The following is a 25665-nucleotide window of genomic DNA, read 5'->3' on the forward strand; positions in this document are numbered from 1 at the left end:
GAGAGTAGAAAGCCCCATCTTTCTCCTGCAAAATGACTGACCGGTGGTTTCAAACTACCAACCTTGTAGTTAGCAGCTCAATCTGCAATCACTGCCACACCAGTTCCACATACTCAGCCCCACAGGGCTGCTGTGAGTCCAAATGGCCTGGAGAGCAATGGGGTTGATTTAACACGAAGGGCAGAGGGGGCCCTCCTAGAATGCCTGGAATCCTAAAATGTAATCCTGTAAGATTACATTTACCTTTCCGAAGTAAATGTTTCAGGGAAAAGTGGTGCCAAGAGATAGAGAAATAAAGGTTCATTTTAGCGCCTCAATCAGAGGTGGGGAATGTCCGGCCCGGGGCTGTAGAACGCCTTTGAAATCATGCATGCCGGTTAACATCACACGCCTCCACAAAGAGAAGCAGTAGTTCAGCCATCCCATTAGAGGTGAGTTAATTAAATGTTGGAGCAAATCTAGCAGGCTAATTTTTAGTTGATAATTTTGTATGGCCACTGAGTGAAGTTACACATATCCAAATGGCCCTTGGAAGACAAAAGGCTCCCCACCCCAAATCTAAATGAATCATTTATTTTTATAAAGATCAGCACAAAGCTGATTCCTATAAGGCTAAAGGCCCAAATGTCCAAATCTTCCATAGTGCTGTTCCACAACATCACCTCACACCACACACCCCTTCCTCTCCGCTAAATACCTTCCCCCAATCTTTGGAATCTGGAATAGGCTGTGTCTCTTTTTAAACTAGCAGAATGGTAAAACTGACCAATCCGCTTGTTAGGGTTGAAACTTAGTTGCATGGTCCTACTTCTGTAAAGAGTTACAGTCCTGGAAACCCAGAGGGGCAGTTCCCCTCTCTCTTTCGGGGTTGCTATGAGTCTGAATGCACTTGAAGGCAGTGAGTTTGTTTGTTTGTTTGTTTGGTTGCGTTACCCCCACAAAGACCCTGTGTACCTTGTCTACATTATTTACATCAACAGCAAGCTGTTTAATCCCCATGGTGGGCCACAAACACCTTATTTGCATAGTCCCACCCAATGATGGTGTTGAAGACACAAAGAAGATGTTAAACTGCTTCTATGATGATTTACAGTCCAGGGACCCTGAGAGCAGTTCTAGGTTGTCCTATAGGTTCATGGTGTGTTGGAACTGACTGGACAGCAAAGGGTAATAGCACAATAGGTCTATGGGCAGAGCAAGTGATTCTGCTTAATCAAGTTTTAATATTAATATGTGTTTATTATTGGGTTGTGGCCAACTACTGTCTTTCACAGAGCCTCATTATCTGTCCTAAAGAATTTTTCTCTGCTTTGAATTAAATCTATCTATCTAGGTTTCCATTTCATAAATGCACAGGTTTATTCAAAACAAAACATGTTTATTAAAACCATTTTATTTACATATAATTCATATATCACATAATTCAACAGTTCAATCATATTAAGATGCGTTATACAATCATTACCACAATCAACTTGAGAACCTTTTCTTTCTTGTATTCCTTGTTAATAGCTCTCTATTTCTCCCAAACCTCCCCTGATATACCCCTAAAACCCCCCATTTATCCAGTCACTGTCTCCACAGATTTTCCTATCTTGGTTTTCATATATAGAAAACTTATAAAAACTAACAACAATAATAACAAAGTAAAACAAACAATTACCTCAATAAAAGACACTAAAAAGTGTAAGCACATCTCTGTGATCAGTGGATGACGGCCGGCAAGTTCTCTCAGGAATACACTGTAGTCTCATTACTCAGGGCTCACTCTCGTGGAGTCCATGGGGATTCACTGTCACCCTGTATGACAGGGTAGACCTGCCTCTGTGGCTTTCTGAGACTGAAACTCTGTAGGGGGGTAGAAAGCCTCATCTTTCTCCCTTACTCAAAACAGTGGGCTTCCAAAGGCTATCTGCTGAACCAGTAAAGTTCAGGGCAGAGGGGGTCAGTTCAAAAGGTTATATTTGTTTTGTTTTTCTCTCCAAGGACACAAGATGATCAGGAGGATGTATTACAAATCAGATTTAAGAAAATTAAATATTGCGTTGGTGAGAAAAAATAACAGGGAAAAATTCCCATCAAAACACCTATTATTTAGGGAAGCAAGCGATATCTATTAAGAATTTCACTGGGAAATCTTATCCTCCCCCCCACCCCCACCAGCCCTGAACTTGCCCTTTCAGACTTCTTTTTGCTCCCTCTGCTGAAAGGACATTGCAAAGGGACGCAATTGGAGTTGCTCAGGGATGTCCATTTCTATTAGTGCACAGGATCCTTCAGGGAAGGATGGGAGGGAGAAGTGGAAAGAAACGGCATCTTCAGATGTGGGGAGACCTAGATGAAGGCTGGGCTGAGCAACAGTAGCTTCACATTTGGGTGGTTTTGTTTAATAAAGGTTTCTGTGATTTTTATAGCGATGCATTTTTATGTATCCCCCTCTCCGTGAGTTTTAGGAGAATAAGAGACTCCCTAAAACAAACCGCGGAGTCCAGCAAAGTGGAGGGTTGGAGAAACCATCTCTCTGTGTTCGCCATGGGCGTCCCAGCAGCTTTCTGCGCCCTAGCTAGCACAGAGGAGATACTCCTAAATATTGGGTGAGTGAATGAATGAAAGGAGCTTGTATTAGGCTGGGTCCAAGCAAGGGGCAGAATGAACCCCAGATGATTCAAGTGGAGAGCTTTTCTAGAAGAGACTGCTTGTAGGGAACATACACGGACTGGTCAGGCAACAGCAGACTAGCAAACAGTGGGAAGGTGGGCCGCCCCTGGGGCTGAAGGAATGAAGGGAGGAACCGGGGGTCTCAGGTCCAGAGAAGGCTGAGCCAGGCTCGGAAGCCGCAGGTACAGAGGGGCAGAACTCCAGTCCCAGAGGAGGCATCCAGGCCAGGCGAGGAGGAAGAAAGAAGAAATGCCCGCCCCCTTTCCCCTCCCACCCTTTGATCTCTTAATTTTCCCTCCCATTGGCTGAACCCGACCTAACGTCAAGACAGCAAGGCAGCCTGGGTGATGCAGTCAGTGGAGGTCAGCTCCTAGGGCAGAGGAGGGCGGAGGAGCAGGGAGGTAAACGTGGAGGAACCAGCCCAGTGCTGCCTCCCTAGAGCCTGGGGAATGCAGTGTTCATTTCCTCGTGTTCACACTCTGCTTACTTTTAGAGATTACTTTGCACTCTGTAATAACATCATCATTCATATCTACGTGGGAGCTCAGACTTGTCTTTCAGGGAACGGGAAACAGCATTTGCTGAGGAGAACACCTGAGCATCCACCTTTGCTCCTTCTCCATTACACAGAACCCCGAGTGTCTTGGCCCCCGGGACACCACGTGTGACCCATCTGTTCATTAGGCTTCTGCTTGATTGAAGTAGGGAGACGTAAAACACGTTATTTAGATGCTAAATGGATGTCTGTAGCCCCGAGTGAGTCGGTTTTAATTATATGGCCCTGAGCAGTTCCTCTCCTGAACGGTGGTGCCTCAGTTTCCCCAGCCTATGCACTGTTCAGAGAAATGATGGGAAGATGAACGCTGACAGCTCTTGCGGCTACCGTGTGAATGTTCTCCCGCTCTCTTGCCATATGTAACTAGGTTGACACTCATATCCAAACAGCGCTGACCACAACACCCTTGCGTTATGAAAAAGTCACAACAAAGCTTCCCGCGGGCACCCTACGAAGAAGCCAGCTCTCAGAGGAGTCAGGGGATGTAAAAAAAAAGCATGTGCAGCCTCACCTTTCTCTAAAACACAAACAACCTGGCCCAAACGGAGCCCGGACCTCCTGGGGTGCAGATTTCTAGAGGCATAACCTTTGGAAATTAAGGAATTCCTGTGATGCCTGCTATCTGTGTGTCAGGACTCATTTAAAGGGCCCGCATGGCAGCCAGTCTCCCGTGCTCTAGGGAAAAGGTACGCACGGAAAGGCTTTTGCGCCATCACAAATGGGGTCGTAGCTCAGCCCACATCAATGTGTCAACCCATTCACCAGGGCCTGCTTTCTGATAGGACACTTGAAGAACCAGTGCGTTTCCGCTCCCAGGGCAGGTACGTGTATTGTACCGTTGTCCCCTATCCTTCGTGTGCCTTTCTGTTGTTTCAGGAAAGTTGTAGGACCCGTATTTGTCCTGAGCGTATGGGGGGGTTATTGCCCCCACCCCACCCCCTCAGATATGGTCTCCCGAATGCACGTCACAGTGAGGAGGGCAGGTGGACTTTCTGAAGCCTGCTGCTGTGGAGCATGCGCTCCCCTTTCCTTGTGAAAATGCCCCTGGAAACCCGGCTGGGTGGTCTGGGCTTTAAGGATCCAGGTTTGCACGGATGCATTGCTTCCCTTTGGAGATTACCTGTGAACCCCACTGAGAGACGATTTCTCAGACAACTGGCCAAGGTTACATGCACCACAAAGGAGCTCTAGGGGTGCTGTGAATTGCACATTGGGCTGCTAACTCCAAATGTGTCCATTCAAACCCAAGAGTATGTCCACCACAAAGAAGCTGAGGCAGCCTACTTCTTAAGCTGTCCGGCCTTGGAAACCCGCAGAGCATCCTCCTCTGGCTTACAGGGTGTCTCTGGGTTGGACTTGTTGGCAGTGGAGTGAGTTCGATGTGCTACTGGCTAATGTGTCTGGGATCCGAACCTTGGCTTCATGAGAACTGTTACAGATGATATAAGCATTTTGTTTGGAAAGATTTCTACTCCCAGGAGGCTACCCTTCTCTTGCCTGCCTAATTATACCAGATTTTAATCAAGAGTGTCTATGATATCAATAGAGAATTTATCTCTATGGCTCGTGATATGTCTAAACTTTGTGGTTGACATTGTTACTGTTGCTCATGTTTCTAGTCCCCAGAGCTACAATTCACTCCCATGTAGAATCACCTTATAGAAGATGCACTCAACATGCAAGCCATGCTACATCGTCCATGTATAACATTTCAAACCATTCGATTCCTTTATTTTATGTTTCTATACTAAGTACTTTTAAGTTCTGAGTCACAAAATTGGTTTGCTTAGATCTGTCAGATGCACAAACACATCTTTACATTACCCTGTGTTCATTCTGGTCTGGTCTAGTGGAGGACTCACCTATCCGACTTCAGCCTTCTAGTCTCTCCATATCTCATCTGTAAAATACTAGGTCTTAACAAAGGCATCTGGAAAGTACCTTCTGGGCTTAAAATTCTAAATCTGACTTCTAAGTTCCTCCCTATAAATAGTATTAATATATGAAATTAAATGGTAAAAGGAGGAGACATAGCTAACTCCCTTGTATAGAAAACATTATCATTTATCTATTTATTTTAATTATTTTTATTGGGGGCTCTCACAGCTCTTATAACAATCCACACATCCTTTGTGTCAAGCACGTTTGTACATACGTTGCCATCATCCTTTTCTAAACATTTTCTTTGTACTTGAGCCCTTGGTATCAGCTCCTCATGTTTTCCTCCCTCCCTCATAAACCCTTGATAAATTATAAATTATTATTATTTTCATGTTTCTGGCTCATCACCCAGTGTGTGTGCGGTGGTGGTGAGGGTAGGGGGTGTTATATGTTGGTCATTGTGATCGGTTCTCCTTATTGTTTAATGGAAAGAACTTGAAGTCCAATACAAGATAAAACCAATCCCCTAACAACCAAAAGGGCACATGTAGAGTTCAAGGTACCTTGGTCGCAATCCCCATGAGATAGATACGAAATTCATACCATCTGGCAAAATATGGAATTCCAGGAATGTAAGTAGTCCAGGATGATGAAGGATACTGAACATACTGTGGTCTGCCAAAAAACAAGGAAGCAAATCTGTCTTGGAAGAAGGACAGTTAGAATGCTCCTTAGAAGTGAGGATAGTGAGACTCTGCCTCACGTACTTTGGACATATGATCAGAAGAGGTCACTCCCTGAAGAAGGACATCCTGCTTGGTAAAGCAGAGAGGGTGTCAAAAAGAAGACGACCCTCCAGCGGATGGATTAGTACAGGACCTTCAGCAACAAGCTCAACACCTGCAACAGCCGTGAGGCTGGTCCAGGACCGGGCAGTGTTTCTTTACATTATCCATCGGATCACTGTCAGTGGAACCGACTCTCCAGCATGTCGCAATGACAGGGTCCCTGTACGCAGCTCTCACTCACTGCTATGGAGTCATGGCTGACTTACAGGAATTGTAAGCCCAGCCTTTCTCCCGAGGAGCTGCTGGTTTCAAACAGCCAGCTCTGTGGATTGTAGCTGTCTGCTCTCATTTGGGGATCACCAGAAAACGTGAGGGAGCACTGATGGCTCGGACAACTTCTAGCCTTCCATTAGACAAGCCGGGGCACATCATGCTTGGCCATCACTTCTCTGTCAGTAGAAGCTTGAGTGTCACTATAAAGCGGCACCAGTTTCAGAAATTTATCGTCTAGGTTAGACTAGGAAGGAAGGCCTAGCAATCTAGCTCCAGAAAAGTCAGCCAATGGTGAGGGCTCACAATGGTCCCATCTCACTGTTCAAAGGGATATTTTGAGTCAGAGGAGACTGGCAGGTAGCGGACAACAGCAAAAAAAATGCATCCAGACTGCCCATTGTTATTCTAATAGTATTGTACCCTTGCCTTCTAAGAAGGAAGTAGCCAGACATGTAAGTTGGACAAACAACCTTTCCAAGATGCTTTGGATGTGTGAACCTTGTTGGGTGAAAGGGATGGAGAGCAGCCTGGTCAAAGGAAAGGGAAGATGTCATAGAGAAATTCAGTCGGAGCTGATTGCAGCCGGAGACGGACTGAGAGAAGCCACAATGCACACTGGGACTGGCAAGGAGACAGCGCTATGATTTGAGGCAGGTCAGAGGGTGACTGGGTCAGTCAGGAAAGCAGTACATTAAGTGATCAGACAAATCAGTTTGAAAATGCACCAGAGTGGGGAGCAGCTTCTCAGGGAATGGGGGCTTTCACTGTGCAAATAAAATGTTTTTTAAAAAAAAAAAAACACCTAGGATTTTTGAGAGAGAAAGATGCTAAGAAACCTGGCAAATAATGATTAAGCAACAAGAAATTTATTCCACATGCGTGCTTGAGTCAGGAGCAAACAAAGGAGGGCTGGGTGAGCCAAGCATCTGAGCTGGACAAAAACAAATTCCCAAATTCACTGCCTTCAAATTGATTCTGACTTACAGCGACAGTAGGAAGCCTCCGCTTTCTGAAGAGCGTCTAGTAGTTTCAAACTGCTGGCCTTTCGGTTAGGAGTCCATTGCAAAACCTACTACACCACCAAGCAAAGGTGGACCGGATGAGGGAAACAGACCATGGAGATCCATGATGAACCCAATTTATAGATTACATTGTCCTCAGAAAGTTCTCAGAGGGGTTGAGTGGAAGAACTACTGGAGAGATGATTAAGGGAAAAGTCTCAAGCACAGAAGTACCCTAAAATGTTTCCTTTGCCAGAGTCTTTGTCAGGTCACACATTCGTATGTCAACTGCTCTTGGAAGCATGGCTTGTCCAAACTGTGACAAAACTTCCTGAGTCCAGCCAGGCTTCAGCCTCTCAGAAACACAAGTACAGATTACCACAAAAGCCTGCCCCCTCTGTGAAGGTTGGCGGGCCACTGTTACCAGATACTGATTTGCAACACCTGAATGCCAGGCCAGCCAGGCCAGCAGAGGTGCTAAGCCTCAAACTCAAACTCACTGCTGTCTGATCAATTCTGACTCAAAAAGACCCCGCAGGACAGAGTAGAACGGAACTACCCCTGTGGATTTCCAAGGCTGTAAATCTTTCTGGGAGTGGAAAGCCTCATCTCTCTCCCACAGAGTAGCTGGTGGTTTCAAACTGCCGACCTTGTGGTTAGCAGCCCGACACACAATCCCCTCCACCATCAGGGTTCCTTACTTGGGACAGGCACTCATTATTGAAATGTCAGGCTTGGCGCACTTTTAGACTAAAGAGTGTCCCTGTCTTAACTTTTAAGGCAAAAGCTCAGGACCCTGGTAAGAGGCAGGGATCCTTACTGGTTTTACTCTTCTAGAGATCTGGAGGCCAGAAAGGGGAGCCCTGGAGGCATAGTGGTTATTCATCGGGCTGCTAACCAAAAGGTCAGCAGTTTGAAACCTTTAGCTGTTTGATGGGAGAAAGGTGAGGCTCTCTATACCTGTAAAAGAGTTATAGTCTCCAACTCCCCCAGGAGAAGTTCTACCCTGTCCTGTCGGATCACTGAGTCGGAATGCACCCAATGGCTGTGAGTTCGGGGGAAGCCAGCTGCGGAAGGTGAAGTTTACTATCAGGGACTTGTCTTGGCATGTACTTGCTGGAAATTGGGGTACCAGGACTACAAGGTTATGAGTCACACCCTGATGAAGGTGGTTCAAGTACCTCGCAAGCAATCTTGTAAACCTTTCTAATCTGTAATAATGTCGTAATTCCAATTGCGGCCTCTTCCCCATTCTGAAGTCCTGCCTGCTACTGACAATCATTTGTCTGTGACAAGTTCCTTTGTGTCCACGGTCTGTTTAATTAGCCTCGTGGCTGTGAATCTTTTGGACACCATTGTTCTTGTCTTGGGTAAGACTTTGAGTTTGGACTCTTACCCTCGCCAGAACACAGGAACAACTGGGCTTCATTTCCTAGGCAGAAATGCGCTTATTTATAATTGGATTCTGAGACTTACAGTAAAACATTTCTAGAAATTCTTTTTCTCTGGAACTGCATCCTAAATTCTGGGGCAGTGGTTCTCACACTTTTTGAAATCCATACTCCTTACCAAACCACCCTTGCCCCTCATCAAAAAATACAAATAAAAAACACAACTCGCTGCCATCTGTTCCCACTCATAATGACCCTGCAGGAAAGGTAAAACTGCCCCAGTGAGTCTCTGAAACTAAAACTCTTTATAGGCCTAGAAAGACTCATTGTTCTCCCTTGGTGTAGCTGGTGGTTTTGAACTGCTAACCCTCTGGTTAGCAACCTGACATTCCGAAATGTAACTCTCTATGCCACCAGGACTCAGTCTTACTATCAGGCAGAGACCATTGTATTGCTGATTATGCTGGATTGAACATGGTCCTTGACCAGTTGACCTCCCTAAAGATATGATCAGAAATTGTTCTGGGTGCAAGTACCTCCTAGTTGTTCCATGACAGAAATTTCTTCCCTGGCTCTTTGAATGTTGATGGGGGTGGGGGGGGTCTTCTGCCTCTCACCCATCGTTTCTATTTTTGTCGGTATACTAACATGATCTTAGCTTTTCCACCTTAGTGCCATTTGTTCTTCATTGCTTTCTGTTGGGTTTCTCAGCTGTGAAGCACAGGAGGAGGGGATATATAATGATAATCACTGATACAAGGTGTTACAGGGAATGCAAGGGTGGGAGTGGGTGATAGGGAAGAAAGGGGGACGGGGGAGTGGATAATGAGGGCAGGAGGAGGAGGGAGCGCTAGAACTGATCATGATAGTATAATGGTGAGTTAGCCATGGGGGTGGGGATGCCCTAGGACAGATGTGGTGATTGTACAATTCCCCTTGATGTGATTGAATGATTGAACTACTCAATTGTATGATGTGGAAATTATGTACTAATAAAACTGTTGGGAAAAAAAATAGAGATGATAAGAAAATAAGTAAATGAGCACTCCAAAGAGGTCTTGCTTATGGAAGTATTGATATTGACCTTATTGACACCAGCTTTAAAACTGTGGTATGAAAAGAAATGACTAATTCACTAAATTATTGTTGGTCTCCCTGGAGTCTGCGCCAGTGCTCGGTGACCTTGCGTGAGACAGAAGGCAGCACTGGCCCATTCTGCACCGTCTTTATGATTGTTGATATGTTTTGAGTTCCCTATGGCATCTACTGTGTCAATTCGTCAATAAACTCAATACAAGTAGCATACTTTATGAAAATGAGCTCTGTTTTACAAAAAATGTAGTACGGAGGGTCAGGCTGGCTTGTAGTACAGGATCAAACAGCACGAACACGAGGACAGGTGGTATTTTGTTCAGTTGCACACAGGGTGGCTAAGACTCGGAACCAACTTGGTAGCACCTAACAACAACAACAACGGTGTATTCCCACAAATATCTTTAAAATATGGTTTAATAGAGGATAGCTGGCTTCTCAGATTTGTGTCTACCTTCAGTGTGTTGTAACATGTTGCTTTGGCTGAATATGTACCTTACGAAAATCCAGCCTCACATAGATATTGTATTAGTCTGGGTACTTTGGAGAAACAAATCTACAGCAACTCATGTATAAGAGAGAGTTTTATGTAAAGGTTAAGTGGGCATCAAGAAACATCCCAACCCAGTGCTGCCCAAGCCCACAAGTCCAACATTAACCCATTAACATGTCCAACGCCAATCCACAAAGCCCTCCTCCATCTCACAAAGCAGACGCAATGACGCCAACTTCAGGAGGAAAGCTGAGTCAGTGGAGGTGTAAGCATCTCAGCGCTGACGGGGTCTCCACACAGCTGCTCCAGCACCCAGGGCTGCATCAGGGTAAGTCCATGCAGCTTCTCCTTGGGGATGTTTTGCAGGAAGTCAACCTTGAAAGCTGCAGCAGGGCACTGGCTGTGGCAGCTGCATTCTGGTCTGACCATCAGAAAGCAGGAGACCCGAGAACTAGAAAGGCAGGGCTCACTGAGCCATTTATCCCTCCACCCTTCAATTAACCCCACATGTGTTTATTGGCCAGGTTGGCACAATAAACTAACGTAGATATGTAATAGAAAGACAGAGGAGTATTTTACATTTTAGGAGCATTTTAATAGCCTTCCAGATAACTGGATATTCTACTTTGATACTACACCAAAACTTACAAGTGATAGTTTCTTAAATGTTATTTACCACAAAGAATCAGATTAAGGAATTTTTCATAGTCTTTTACGTTAAAATTCACTGGTCCCTCTTGCTCTTTAAATGGGTCTTTTATGATAGCATGGTTTTGCAGCATCGTGCAATGGTCATTTGGAAAACATTGGTTCATTGAGTTATACAGATCTTCCAAAATGTTGGTGCTGCATCTAAAAGTGACATTCATTTATATGACCATCCATATCACTGGAAAACAAGTTGTTAAACTCACAGTACGGGATAGAAGTCATCTAACATTCTGATTTTCACTGGAAAAAGCAAATATCAGTACCCCCAAAGTACTATCCATGGCTTTCCTTGAAATGACAGACTCGTTTTATTATATTTTTCTTTCTTTCTGCAAAAAAAAACAACAAAAACAACTCAGGTTTGAATAACTACAGTTTGTCAGTCATTCTCTGAAGTAAAAATGATGTTCTGTGGGGATGGGGATTGGGGGAGGGAGCTATTTTGAACACACTTAAACGTTACTTTCTTTGAAGTAACTAATGTACTTTGGGATGCAGCAGAAACTATTTCTATATACTAACCATTTGGTCACCAAAAATGTTTAAAAGATTTGCACACAAAGTAGGAAATTATATATATATATATATATATATATATATACACACACACATATGTTCCATTGAGAATATTCACAAATAATGCCCATCCTGGAGGCAAAAAGAGTGACGATTCCCATCTTCTGATGCCACTGATTCACGGGTACTCAGGTGTGACAAGTTTTAGTCATCATTGATTTTGTATCATCGGTGCAAAAGTCAAGGCAGAGAAAGAAGCAAATAACCTCTGACCACGTGACCCCACGACAGCCGGGTCTTGGTGGAGCGCTCCTCTTGGGAAGTGGTCCCTCTGCCGATGATCAGATGGCAGGAGCTGGAATCCACTCAGTGGCAGTGAGTTACCACCTTCAACAAAACTTGGGCTAGGCTAGAATTTATGAAACACTTCCATCTGATGTACTGAATCAGAATCTACATTTTCCCAAGATCCCTAGGGGATTCTGATGCCTCCCTGAGGTATACGGTTCCTTAGGTACACATAGGAATCAAGGTTTGAAGCCCTGCTTTTAAGAGAAATCTAATCCAATCTTTATGATCAACAATGATCCGAACTAATGGTCCATGCGTATGTGTATCCCACATGCGTACTGAACTTATTCATTTGATTTTGAACACTATTGAAGTGATTCATCTTCAGCTGTTTACTTGCCTAGGAGTACTGGTGGTAGAATGGGTTTGTACTGGGCTGCTAACCAGAAGGTAAGCAGTACGAAACCTCCAGCCACCCTCTTGAGAAAGATTAGGCTTTCTACTCCTATAAAGAGCTAAAGCCTCAGAAATCCACAGGGGCTGTTTTATACTGTCCTATAGGGTTATTCTGAGTCATTATCTGCATGATGGCAGTTTAAAAAAATTATTTATCTTTCTCACTATTTAGACTAATTTACCTATAAAATGAGTCTGTGTTTTCTAAGGATTCAGCAGTTGTGAGTGATGGAAAAATGCCCCTGATGAGTGGTTTGTGGTTGGCAGATACAACCCTGGAATTTAAACAGAAATTCCAAACCCAAACTCCCTGCCATTTAGTTGATACTGACTCACAGTGACCCTATAGGTCGAAATCTCCCATGAGTTTCCAAGAGACTATAACTCTTTACATGAAGAGAAAACCCTTTCTTTCTCCAGCAGAGCAACTGACGGTTTCGAACTGCTGACCTTGAGGTTAGCAGCCCAGCTTGGCACCAGGGTTCCTTTCTAAACAGAAATTAGCCCATCTTTATTTACATTTCTACTGCTATTTATACTATTTCAAGTAATTTTGGAAAGTGGTGGAGGTATAAATAAGTTGCTTTAAAAAACAACCCCCTTTGCTGTGGGCAGATCATATATCCAATTATAAATGGACAGTGTTTGCCCTCATGCTCTTAAAGGCGCAGGAAATGGACCCCGCTTTAAAGGCAAGGCCTGAAGTGCCTTCTCCATGATAGCTGCAGTGGTGAGTGCTTGGCTGCTACCCATAAAGTTTGGCAGTGTGACCCCACCGGTCACCCTGTGGGAGAACGATGTGGCCGTTTCATGGCTAAAGATTCGCCCCGAAAGCCCTATGGGAAAGTTTTGCTCTGTCCTGTAGGTTCTCTGTAATCAACTCAAGGATTTTTTTTTTGAAGCTTGATGGTAAAGATTCATAGCAATCTATGAAAATGTGGTGGTCTGGGCCGATTATCTCAACATTCTGGGCAAAAGTTGTGTGGGATTTGCAGTTGGGGTGCTTCAATCATTCCGCTTAGGGCCCTGCTCGCTCCAGCAATAAGTCTATCTCCCGGGAAGCCACCTTGAAGGCTCCCTGTAAGATAGGCCTGGCAGCTTGTGGCATAAGGGTCACTTTTGCTTCCAAAGGGTCACGGCCTTGAAAACCCTGTTGGGCAATTCTCCTGACATACATACTGCCACCTTGAGTCACACTTGACTCCCTGGAAAAGACTACATTCATTTGGGGCCCAAAGCTACTGGGCACATTGGAAGGTGTGGCATGCTGAGTTGGATCTGTCGGGGAAGATAAATCCAACCTCAAGTTCTAATGCTGGGGAACGTAACTGGACCAATTTTCTTAAACCAACCTTCAAAAGAATGGATTGAGGTGGAGCCCCATTTGAAACTGGTCACTTCAAGACTGCGGGCTTTGTTTGGGTTCCAGCGGGTGTTTTAGAACCTGCTTCAGAAACATTATTTGGCACTGGGAAGCTAGAGGTGATGAGAAGTTGGCAGGGAGGCGTTTTCCCTGTGATCTCATTATCACGGAGCCCCCTCTTCCTCTTGGATCTACAGCACAATTCAAGTATCTCTAATACAAGTGTTCAATATAGGTCTTCTTGTTATTTTTAAAGAGGTGTGGAGGGACGTAACCCCCTTGGCTCTCATCAACACACCCCTGGGGTTGTGAGACTTAAGTCGGACCATCAAAGAGGCATTAGTTATCCATGTAAGCGAACACGGAGCCATTGTAATTTTCTATCAGCACTGTGCCTCCACCTACATGGGTGAAAAATTCTATTTTAAAATTGATAGGAAAATATTGAACATAATAAGGTGATGAGTCAGAGATCTTAAAAAGCTAACAGGGGGAAGATGTAGTTAAATAATGTGCCTTAAAATTTTTTTAAGCGACATCTGACTCATGACATATAATATATTCTACTAAGTCCAAAGTTGCTTCTTATAAAGAGAGTTTTTATGAAACAACTCTTCAGCCTTTTTTTTTTTTTTGGCTATTGCTTCAAGGATAGTAGCAGGTTTTGGAGTTTAAATCATTAACAACCTCTGAGTGAACTTTTATCCAAATGACTGCAGAGTCACAAAGGAATAGTCCTCTTTCACCAAGTGCCTTTTGTGCCCCAGTGAGAACCGTCCTTTTCTGTTTTTCCTCTTTATGTCTCTCTTTGAAGAAAGATGTGTGATCTGTAATGAAAGTATGTATCAGTTAATGAAAACCACTATATCGGGGCTGATAATGCACACTGGAATTTCTTCAGGGTAAGCTCCCTTTACCTGCATTAAAGCAAGAGAGAGAGAAAAGAGTAAAATTCAGAAGTCAAGATTGCTGGGTGCACTGTAGGAGTATCATATAGCAGTTAAATCAACCATCAGGGGTGACCTAATCTAATTTTTCCCCCTTTGTCAAGGAGCTGCAATTTTCATTTAGGCAGCATTTTTTTAGTTTGTAACTCCACCGGCACTCCAAACCGGGCACGCATTCCCTCAACCTAATTATTGATTTCACCATATGTAATCTTAAAAAAAATATTTTTTTAAAAAATTGTTTTTATTGGAATGTGTTTCTGGAGAGCTTGTGGGCGACTGCAATTTTCAGAAACTGAAGGTGATGGGGCGTATAGAGTGATTTTTCGGGTGACAAACGCCTGCCGAATTTTATACAGACCAAAATGTAGCTTAATAAACAAAAGAAAGTTAAGAGGAAAACCTCTTGGCTTTTAAAAAACCAGTAAGGATCATAAACGAATCTTTCTTTAACGAGGGCAAACTTTGCCCCCCCCTCCCCACCTCCTGGATTTGGCGACTAGCGGGATAAATTCGTGGAACTCCATCCCACCCCCGCACGCGCGCCCCCCATTCTTTCCAGACGGAGCGGTTACAAATCCGAGGCTGAGTCCGCCCTGGAAGCCTTAGGGCACCTTCCTCTTTGCTCTCTGAGTGTGTGTGTGTGTGTGTGTGAGTGTGTGTGTGTGTGTGTGTGTGTGTGTGTCTAGCTCTCCCTCTTTCCTTCAGTCTGTGCCTCTGTGTGTGTGTGTGTGTGTGTGACAGAGAGAGAGAGAGAGAGAGAGCGCGAGAGGAGAGCGAGCGAGCGAGCGAGCGAGCGAGCGAGAGAGAGAGAGAGAGAGAGAGAGAGAGAGAGAGAGAGAGAGAGAGAGAGAGAGAGAGAGAGAGAGAGAGCTGTGAGCTGTGCTGCCGCCGCCGCTGCCCTTTGATCCCGACATTAGTGTTAGGGGCTCGGAGACACAGAGCGCGGCCATGGACACCGCCGCACCGGCACTCATTTATTTATGCCTCCCATCACACACGCGAGCATAGGACACACACACACTCACACCTATTAGATCCGTTTCCATTGAAGAATATTACGCTCGGGGACAAGCCAGGTGCACGACCAAAATTTTTTTTTTTTAAAAAGGCAAGGAAAGAAGAAAAACCCCTCTTCTGGCTCCAGGAAACCAGCTTCAGCCCATTGCACACACCGGAGAGAAGGGGTTTCCCCCTGCCCGCCAGCCCGCCCCCCAACTCCCTCCCCGCGCCTGCCAGTGTCTGCCTCGCTGCCCCCGCGGGGGCTTATTTGATCTCGCATTAACCAAGGAGGAGAATGTGAGAAAAGGGGGAAAATGCCCAGGAGGAAGCAGGAGCAGCCCAAGCGCCTTCCCTCACGTAAGTCATCCTTCGCCACCTCCTCCCGTGCCATTTCCTCGCCCTCCCTCGCCCCGGTCCCTTCCGCAGCCTCCGCCGTTGTTTTCTGCACGAGTTTAGGGTTACAGAGGTGAACCCGACAAAGACACAGCCCGGGTTACTCCTCGTTTAGGTCTCTGCCGAGGCAGCCATGTTGGTGATCATCAGCCCCGTGCCCTTGCTATTCTCTCTCTTTTTCTTTCTTTCTCTCACCCCCCCCCCCGCTTTTTGCCTTGACATCGGCCTTTCCCCCCCGGGCCTCTCCCCGCCCCCTCCTCACTCCGGGTTGCCGGGGGTAGGGGGCGCGAGCAGAGAAGTGGGGAGCAGTGTGGATGCCAGTGTTTTCTCCGAGGGTGGGGGGGGAGAGGTTGGAATCTTAAAAAAAAATTCCTTGTGGTTCCCAGTGCTGGAGGGTCTGGGGGTCGGGCCGCGCGGGGGACTGGGGGCCGTGACACGGCGTTGGGGGGGGGTGTCGGGGCGAGGGCGCGCGGCCGCCCACCGGGTACACGATCCACGGAGAGGTCCGTCTCCGGCTAAAGGTGGCACCGGGGTTGGTCGGCCCCGGAGCCCGCGGCGGCGGCGGCGGCGGCGGCAGGAGGAGGCGGAGGTGGAGGCGGCGGCGGAGGAGGGGAGTCGGGGGCGGGCGAGGCGGGAGCGGCTGGCCGGGGAGGGTGTGGGGGCACCGCGCGCACACACACACACACACACACACACACACACACACACACACACACACACGGGCACACACGCGCCGCCGGGAGGCTGCTCCCGCGGCGCCGCCGGGGCAGGGTTGCGCGCCCGGGCGCGGGGGGCGCAGGGCGGCCGGGCGGGGGGCGAGGCCGGGCAGCGGCGGGCGGATGTGGGGTGCGGGCGCTGCGCCGAGGCGGAGGCAGGGCGGCGCGCGGCGCGCGAGGTCCCTGCAGAGCCACCGGGAGGGAGGAGCAGGGCTCCCGGCCGCAATAAAATGCGGGGTCAGTGGGAGCAGCCGGAGCGGGGCGAGACTCGGGCTCTCGGACCCCCCTGGCCGGCGAGCCAGAGCAGAGTCCGCGACTAAAGTGCATCCCAGCCCGCCCCGGCGGCAGCCACGCCACCCTCCGGGAGCCGAACCCGCAGGCACGGCCCGGTCCCCTTCCCCTCCTCCACGCGCGCCCCCGGCCGCCCTCCGCCCTCCCTCCTGCCTTTCTTTGCGAGACTCTTAACTTTTCCCCCACTCCCTCTCTAGCTCCCCCCACCCCCGCCCCCCAATCTCTCTCCGCTCCGAGTGTTCCGCGATGCTGCTAAAGCTAAAAGTGAAGCAGAAAGAAGCAACTAAAAATATCCCCCGGGGCCGCCCGGCTCCTTGAATGCAGGGAGGAGGGGGCAGGGGCGAAGGCGTGGGGCGGGGTGACTGGGAGGAGGGGACGCCGGAGGCGCCGGAGGGAGGGGTCGGGGGAGACGGAGGGTCAATTTCTCTTCTCTTTCACCCCCCACCCCGCCGCCCGCCCCTTTGCTCCCCTCTCCCGGCGCTTTGGCGCTGCTCGGGGCCCATCCTGCAAAACCCGGGCTGGGGGCGGGAGCGGAATCGGAGCGCCCGCCCGGGTGTCAGGCCGACGTGGTCGGTCACCTGAAGTTCACCGAGGGTGGGGGAAGGGTTAAGGTTATGGTGTCTCGGGCTCCGGTTGTCCGTGAGCGTGTGCGTTTCCGCTGCAGACAGGCAGCGCGATCGATGTCCCCCTCGCGAAATCTCCGTGGCGGTGCCTGCCCGGGGGACGGGGAGGGGGCGCGGGCTGCTCCGGGCGGGCGCCCCCGCGCCTCCGTGTCACCCGGGCCGCGGCCGAAGTGGCGAGCAAGGGCACTTGGAGGCAGCCAGCTCTGCAAACATTCCTCTTTCTTTTCCCTTCCCGGTACGCAGGAGTCGACGCACAGGGCTTTGGGTTGTGCTCCCCCACCCCTTCCTTAAAAAAAAAAAAATGCCCCTGTGCAGTCCTTTCTTCGTCTGCCCGCTAGAGGTTCTGAGGATAATATCACATATGTAATATATATGCACATAAAATCACTCTCAGGCGGCTGCGTGTGTAGGGAAATTTTGTGCGAGGAAGGAGGCGGCGGAGTTGGGGAGGGCGGGTTGGGAGGCTCCGCGCCGCTGCGATTCACAGCAAACTCGCAGCAGTTGGTGTAAGAGTGTGCGCGTGCACATGGCCGGCCGGCCACAGTTCCCAGCTCTTTTCGGGGTGTGTGGGAGGAGGGAGAGGAGGCAGGAATCCTGGGGGGAGCGGGGAGGCCGGGGGAGGCTTCCCCTCCTCAGACAAAATGGGCTTCAGTGTTCTCTGCGAACTTGCCCTTAGATGGCAACTTCGGGAGCTGATGAGCGTGTGTGTGAAAACCAGGGTGGTGAGGTTACTTGGTCATTTTCCTTTTTTCTCCCTCTGCTCAGGGGAAGAAAAAAAAATTGTTGGCGGGGCTAGAGGGAGGGTGGGAGAGGAGAAGGGATTTATCTGTTTGGGCTGTGACCGAGATAGAAAGCCTTCCCTCCTGTTGTGTGTAGCGCTTTCGGGCAGCTGCAGCCTGCCCTGCTGGTGACCTTGACCCTGACCTGGAGCCACTACTCTCGCTGTCTGAGAGGAAATTCAGGCTCCATTTTAGCTTGTGTGCTCCAAGGGCCTCGCCTGCTTGTTGGGGCTGGGTGATTATGTTATATTTTGAGAGTGAGCTCGCTGGCGGGTTTTCTAACAGTGCTAGCCACTCAGGGGAAGGAGAGAAAAAAAAATCACCTCCTTCTCCCAGACACATAAAGCCACTTTTACTGAAGTACTAAGCAATTATCTTTCGGAAACACCATCAACGTCGCTCTGTTTTAAAAGGGAAGCCTTAATTTACGGAGCTTTTCCTACTGAAACCTTTGCGCAGAATGGATTCTTTTTTGTCGATATGCGCCGCCTTTTCTTTGCGTGGTTTACACATGTTTTGTAGGCGACTGCATTTGTGCTCAGAGCAGTTTCTGGGCAAATGGCGTGCTTGGCAGTTCATGCACAGTATCACGAAGCTTGCTGAGTGCTTTAGTGAACTTGCAGTGGTGTGGGGATTTAATAAATAGTATCTTTGGTAAAAATTAGTGTGAACTTGTATTTCATGTAGAATATAATTGTGGGCCTAAGCCCCACGTCTGATGTTAACTCTAGTTTGTGTGTGTGTGTTTTTTTTTTGGGGGGGGGAAGGTCTTTTCTTCCCTTAGAGAATTGTGCGCCAGTTACAATAGAGTAAATCTTGAGATGCAGGTGGCTGTAATGGAAGTCATTAGATTTTAAAAAGTTACCGTGGAGCAAATTTAAAATTTGATCCTACGGGAAGTGATGTGTGTTTTGCAGGGTGTGTGTAGTGGGTGGGGGGTCGTGGAGGGGCAGGGGGAATGAGATAGGGCAATTGCTCTTGAAGCTAAAGAGCGCTTCTGAGCAAGCGCAGAAGTTGCCAATAGCCTCTGTTGAGACAGTGTTGCGAATCTGTGGAGCTTGTAAGTGCACGTTTAAAAGTGCGAATTAGCATACAGAAGAGAGAAACTGGCAAAATCCAAATCTATGGGAGATCCACGTGCCTCCCTCGCTTGCCTCTGCGCCCCTGTCCAACAATATAACTACGGATTTCTCCAGTATAAACCACGGCTACCTGTGGAAGGTTTCTGTTTGTTGTATGTTTGTCTGTTACGTTGTTTAATTCTAGCCCGATACAGTCTGGCTGGACATAGCCCACTGCCCTCCCACTGTACCGCACAGAACAGCAAGGAACCTGGAAGTTCTACGGGAGAGTAGATTAGTCCTGGAAATCCAGTCTAGCACTTGGTATTATCTGATACCAAGTCTGGGGTGCGCCTCAGCCCCTGGCACGGTGTCCCAGCAATTCCCCAGGCTAGGCTTCGGCCTGCTAAGGTTTCCTAGCTCCTTCTGTTCAACTAGACACCCATGGGACTCTTCCGAACCGAATTAGCTTTGGGAATGGGCAAGCCTTTAATTTGACACTACTAACCTAAGCGTTAGGTTTCTGGTTTCCTCCTGGGCCTCTGAAGTTTTTGTCTGGTTTGTTTTTTGTTATCTGGGCCTAATACATCGGCAGAGGGAAAAAATAGCCCGCCCATGAGAATTGAATAGCGATCTACTGTCCACAAAGCTTTTTAAAGGCGATCTCCCCAAAAGGGTGTTAGCCCTATATTATTTTGAACAGCGATTACCAAAAATAACGTCTTTATTTCTTGGCCTGGCATCATCATTAATCATTCTTGGGCTTTAAATTTGACTCTGCGGCTGTAGGTGGCTCTTTTACGAACTTCTTTTCATGAATAAGGTTAAACACCATGTTCAGAAAAATGTCCCAGAGGTCCTCTGAACCATACCAGGAGCTTCTCTTCAGCAGAACCTCCAATTTGATAGCTTAACATGGTTTAAAAGCAACAAGAACAAACAGGAAGAAAGGAAAACCAAGACGCCTGCCCTTGGCCACGCATGGGAGTAGGCACGTTTGGAACATGATTTCACTTGAGATCACAAACTGAAGAGGGTTACGATCTGGAAAGGTTTTCTCTGCTGCTGCACGAAGCATGCCTTTCACCAACAGTGCAGTGCCGCCCTCACCTTTCCGAATCCTCCTTAGCTTCAGCCCGCCTTTAAGTGTGGGTGTGTTTTGAACCTGCCAACGTTGATCTTGGAAACTTGCCTGGTTAGCCAAGGGGAGCCGAAAGGAAAAAGTTGACAAACAGTTGTTTGGCTATCCCAGTATTTTCATTGTTTACTCTGTTGTGGGTCAAGACCAGAACACGTTATGCTATTCTCCACTAATAAAAGTTGTAAACATTCCGGCTTTCTTTTCAGTAAAATGCAAAATGACTGAAAATCACCCCACGGCCTTCTTTTGAGAGGTGGTAGACTTCATATGTCTGGTAAGGCAAGTGGTTTTTGATAGGGCGCTAACTTGGAGGTCAGTGGTTCAAACCCACTTGGCATGTCAACTGACAGCAGCATCAACAACGTGTCTGAGGAGGGGGGGGGAAACAACCTGTGAAAGATTTCACTATTTCTCCATATTTAGTCATACTTATGCTCGCAGTGGCCAGGCAGTACCTGACTTAACCATAGCAGAAACCACGTGGGAGGAATTTTGAGTCTGAAATGGCAAAATATTTCATTGTTCCTGCCAGCCAGACTAGTGACTGTGAGGTACCGAGTAGCAGTCTAGGTACGTATTGATCATAATGCTTAGCTCTTCTCCGAAACCAGTGTTGTTCTGAGTTTGCCATGCAGTGATGGCTTGTGTGTTGTGATGCTGGAAGCCACACTGGTATGTTAAATACTGGAACTTGACTCTTGAAGAAGGAGTAGCTAAAGCAATTGGAAGACTTGATAAAGCAAAAGAGTGAGGCAGAAGATTCCAAGAAGTAGCTGGAAAAGACAAAACCCAAACCCATTGCTATTGAGAAAAGACAAGAGTACAACTCTTGTCAGGAGCAGAGCGTTTCATCATTGCCCTCCAAGTAAGTGACTGGTGGGCTCAAACTGCTGACTTTGTGGTTAGAGACCCACTACACCAGCCGGCCTCCTTTTCAGAAGATAAGGAAAGTACCCTAATGGATTCTGCAAAGACCTGGAGTTAGAGGCCTGGAAGGGAAGAACCCTCAGTATTTCTCAACCTAAAAGAACTAAAGACGAAATTCAAGTCTCAAGTTACTATACTGAAGGAATCTATGGGCCGAATATTGAATGATGCAGAAGCATCAAAAGAAGTTGCAAAGAATGCACGGAGTCAGAGTACATGTGGTAGGTGTTTAGTAACTTCAGGAAGTGGTTGTGATCACAAATTGACATCCCTGAAAGACGACGCCCAAGTTGCTCTAAAGGCACTGGCAGCAAAACAAGACTAAGAATTGACACAATTCCAGTCGTTCCCATAAATGGATACGATGCTAGAAGTGCTCACTTGTCTATGCCCGAGTACATCGAGGACAGCTACCAGGGCAACTGGAAGACCTTCGGAAGACAGCTACCCGATCACATTTGGACCCACTCCACAGAAAGTTGGTGTAACAGACTTTGAAAATCATTGAGCAATAGCATTACTATCACACACAAATAAGATTTTACTGAAGATAAATAAAAAATGATTCCAGTAGTATACAGGCAGAGAAATTCAAGCCAGCCTCAGAAGAGGATGTGGACCAGGGATATCACTGATGATGCCAGATGAATCTTGGCTGAAAGCGGCGAATATCAGAAAGATGCGTACTTGTGTTTTATTGACTATGCACAGGTATTTGTGTGGATCTCAATAGACGATGGGTCACTTTGTGGAGAATTGAAGTCCTAGAGCACATCGTTGTGCTCATGAGGAACCTGTTCATAAACCTAGAGACGGTCATTCCAACAAACTAAGGAACATTGCCTGAATTATGTCAGAAAAGGTGTTGTATTTAATCACCATATTTATTCAGTTAGTGTATGCTGAGCACATGATTTGAGAAGATGAACTAAACGAAGAAGGCAGTGTTCAGATTGGAGGAAGGCTCATTAAACTACCCATGATGTTCAGATGACACAGCCTCCCTTTCTGAAAGCCAAGTAGTCTCAAAGCGCATTTCCTGATTAGGACCAAAGTCTCTGGTCTTCAGTATGGATTACACCTCATCACAAAACCCAAATCCTCACGTTTGGGCCAACAGGCAACATGATGATAGCTGGAGAAAAGACGGAAGTTGTCAAGGATTTTATTTTATTTGGATCTACAATCCATACCTCTGGAAGCAGCAATCTGGAAATCCAATGGTATACTTCATTGGGCAAATCAACTTGCAGAAGACCTGTTGAAAGGGTTAAGGAGAGATGTCATTTTGAAAATCAGGGTGGATCTCACCTGAACCATGGTATTTGCAATCATTCTGTAAGCATGCAGAAGCTGGGCTTTCAGAATCGACTCGATGGCAATGTATTGGGTTCTTTTGGTAAGATTCATGGATACCTTTGAATTATGACTAATGAACAAATAATATTAGTGATACCATGGACTGCCAGGAGAGGCCAGTGCCTGAAATGGGGCACGATGCTTGTTAAAGAGGGGCAGTGAAAGGAGATGAATTCACCTGGTAGCTGTACCAATAACTCACACATAGCAAGTGCTTGTGAGGGTGGCACCAGGACAGGTCAGTGTTTCCTGCTGTTGTGCTTAAGGTTGCTATGAGTCGGGACCAAGTCAGCAACGCCTAACAACACTCTGCACCCGCATGCTCCTTACACTCAGGAGAAGGTACCACTCAGCTTCACTGTTAAAACGAGTTAGAGAGTCAAGATCATAACCCCCTAATGCTTCAACATATTTTAAAAAAAGATTTTTTTAATTGAGCTGCCTGCTGCGGTCTCACTGTGTGGATGACACAGCTGACATGAGTTGACAAGCCCTGCACAACATGTTAGTGACTCATGCCGGTGCAATATAAATCGGACAGCTTTCGGCCAGTTGCTAGAGCTTGCTGTGCGCATTTGAGACTGTAGGATCTTTGAATGGCATCAATTAGGCTCCAAGGGAGGTGCAGAAAGGCTCTGCCTTGTGAAGTTTATAGAATTAGACGGACAAAGGCCACGCAACACGCAAGGGAGGGGTTGTGTTGGTAGAGTCACCAGGCAAGCTTCTCCTGGGGATACAGGTTGGTATTAAGTACAAGAAGCCCTGTTCTTGGCAAGATGCTATTGCAGGGAAAAGACCAGACTGGAAATGGTTGGTGTCTGGCTGGGTTGGGAAACTAGCATCCTTAGCCATCCTAGTAGTTTGGGTTCAAGTTGTATCCGGAGAGTGAGTTACATGAGACAAGAAACTCTCCTCTAGCGCTACTACCCCGGCCGCCTTATGTGTTAATTGGCCTCTTCATACTCACAGATGACAAGGTCTGAAGGCAGCAGTCGGGGGGCTTGGGGGCGGGGGGAGGCGAAGAGGGGCAAATGGCCACGCTGTGAAGCAGCCCCCCTGGGTTTGTGTGACCGGTCAGTAAAGCTCAATCGGGGCATCATGTTCCGGAGAACAGGTTAAGAGCTCCTTATGTCTTCCTCATATGAAGTTGCCATGTCCTCTCTGCTCTTCCTTCCACATAGCTGCTGGAGTACTCGGACCGAGAGGGAGGAAAACAAACAGAGCGGGCGGGAGCTGATCCCTCTGTTCTCAGTGCTGTATTCGTAATTTTCTATAATTTAATCAGACTCATCCCAGAGCAAGATAATGAGAGTGTGACCTACAAAATCGGACTGGAGTCGGGGGTAGGCATTGGAGGGATTTCTAGCATAAGATTTGACAAGACTATGAGCTTTGGGGGAAAGGAATAAATTCAAGATGTTTTCTCTTATTGAAAAGCAATCTAAACTAACTCTCCCCCACCCAACCCAGCTCAGACGCCACTAAGGTGTGCTCAGTGTTTCAGGGTCGTGGGAGAAAGACGGCTTTCTGCTGCTGGATAGGGTTACAGTCTTGGAAACTCACAGGGGCAGTTCTACCCTGTCTTGTAGGATCGCTATGAGTCTATGGCAGAGAGTTTGGTTTTTCAGCTTAGTGGGTGTAGCCGAGGTTGGAAGCTTCGCTGCACAGATTATAAGTAATGGTGCTGTGAATGGTTTCATATGGATACTTCTGAGTTGTCCCACCTCTGCAAGGTGCTCAGTAATTCATACCAGATAAGGCTAGGTGTCCAGAACAAGTTATGGTTCATGGCAGCCGAGATGTCATCTGTCATCTTTTCTAAGGAAATACTGTGTGAAACACAGACTTTAGACATAGCTAAGACTTGTGTTCTCGATGGGCAGAAGTTTCTGGCCGCTCCTTTTTTCTGTTTATGACCAAGTTTTGTGTTTCCATCCTGTCTGTAAATTACATTTTAAAAAGATGACATTCGAGAAGAGTGGATGACTAGGTGCTGAAGCAGAAGCCCTCTCAAATAAGATTCCCCAACGGCCTACTGTGGGATAGAAGTGCTGCAGTTTTAAAGTAGTTTCCTAAATTAAAATCCAGCTTTGGCTAGATGCTGATCATGAGCTGCATGGGTGCATATTGGTGTTTGTTTTAGAAAAGTCAACTACACTGCACTCTGGCACGTGCCTGAGAGAGAGAGAGAGAGAGAGAGAGAGAGAGAGAGAGAGAGAGAGAGAGAGAGAGAGAGAGAGAGAATACACACACAGAGGTTACACTGTAGCTAATTTCATTATATGTACAGGGATACATGCCCACAGCCTGGGACCAGAATGTGGCCTTTATCAATTGGGCTCTCCGCAGACTGACCCAGGGTAGTACTACATGTAGCAGGCACTCTGTGCTTTAAAAGGATACATTGTTTCCCACCACCCATTGTCCTGTCACTGACAAATCGCCCCCAACAGGACCGCTGGAGTTTCTTAAATGGCCACGTGTTAGGTACCCTTTGCCTCTTGTTTTTATGAAATTCAAATTCAGCAAAGTTTTACCTGTTGGCAAGGAAGAAACGCATGGGCCTTCTCTGATGCTTGGACCTGAAAAAGCATACTTTCAAATAGCCTCGTACTGAGCGCAGCGAGGAGAGGGAGGGAGCAATGCAAATCTTTGCATGGATTATTTTGGGTGCTGGGGGAAGTTGGCCTTCAGGGGCTGGAGGACCCAGAGGAAAATAATCTTTTACTTTATCTGTGTCTTTGACACAGGCTCCTGCCCTTGTGGAGGGTGATAGCTATTTCTAACTTCAGATGGTATTTTAAGAAGCTCTTTTGTTTTAGAGAGACAGGAAGGAAATATCATCAGTAACTTTGTCCTTTTCACTGCAAATACAGTGGATGGTCCGGCTAATGTAAGCAACAGTAAACTCACATGCTTTTCAAGTTGGTAGTAGTCCAGTGTATAAACTCATGCC

General features: G+C 47.1%; 1 protein-coding gene across 5 annotated transcripts in view; it reads left to right on the top strand.

Annotated features, from left to right (window-relative positions):
• The first annotated feature begins 14992 nt into the window (after nucleotides 1-14992).
• Nucleotides 14993-25665, top strand: part of ZNF827 (zinc finger protein 827) — a 229589-nt gene continuing 218916 nt past the window's right edge. For 2 of the 5 annotated variants that reach the window (XM_075543727.1, XM_075543728.1), the window contains exon 1: nucleotides 15043-15776. In XM_075543727.1, the coding sequence (XP_075399842.1) occupies nucleotides 15734-15776 (43 nt within the window). In that variant the 5' untranslated portion in view covers nucleotides 15043-15733. Of the gene's footprint in view, nucleotides 15777-25665 lie in introns of all 5 variants that reach the window. The other 3 variants (XM_075543725.1, XM_075543726.1, XR_012783445.1) reach the window with 3 other exon arrangements.

The sequence above is a fragment of the Tenrec ecaudatus genome, chromosome 3 (assembly GCF_050624435.1).
Source record: "Tenrec ecaudatus isolate mTenEca1 chromosome 3, mTenEca1.hap1, whole genome shotgun sequence".
Lineage (NCBI taxonomy): Eukaryota > Metazoa > Chordata > Mammalia > Afrosoricida > Tenrecidae > Tenrec > Tenrec ecaudatus.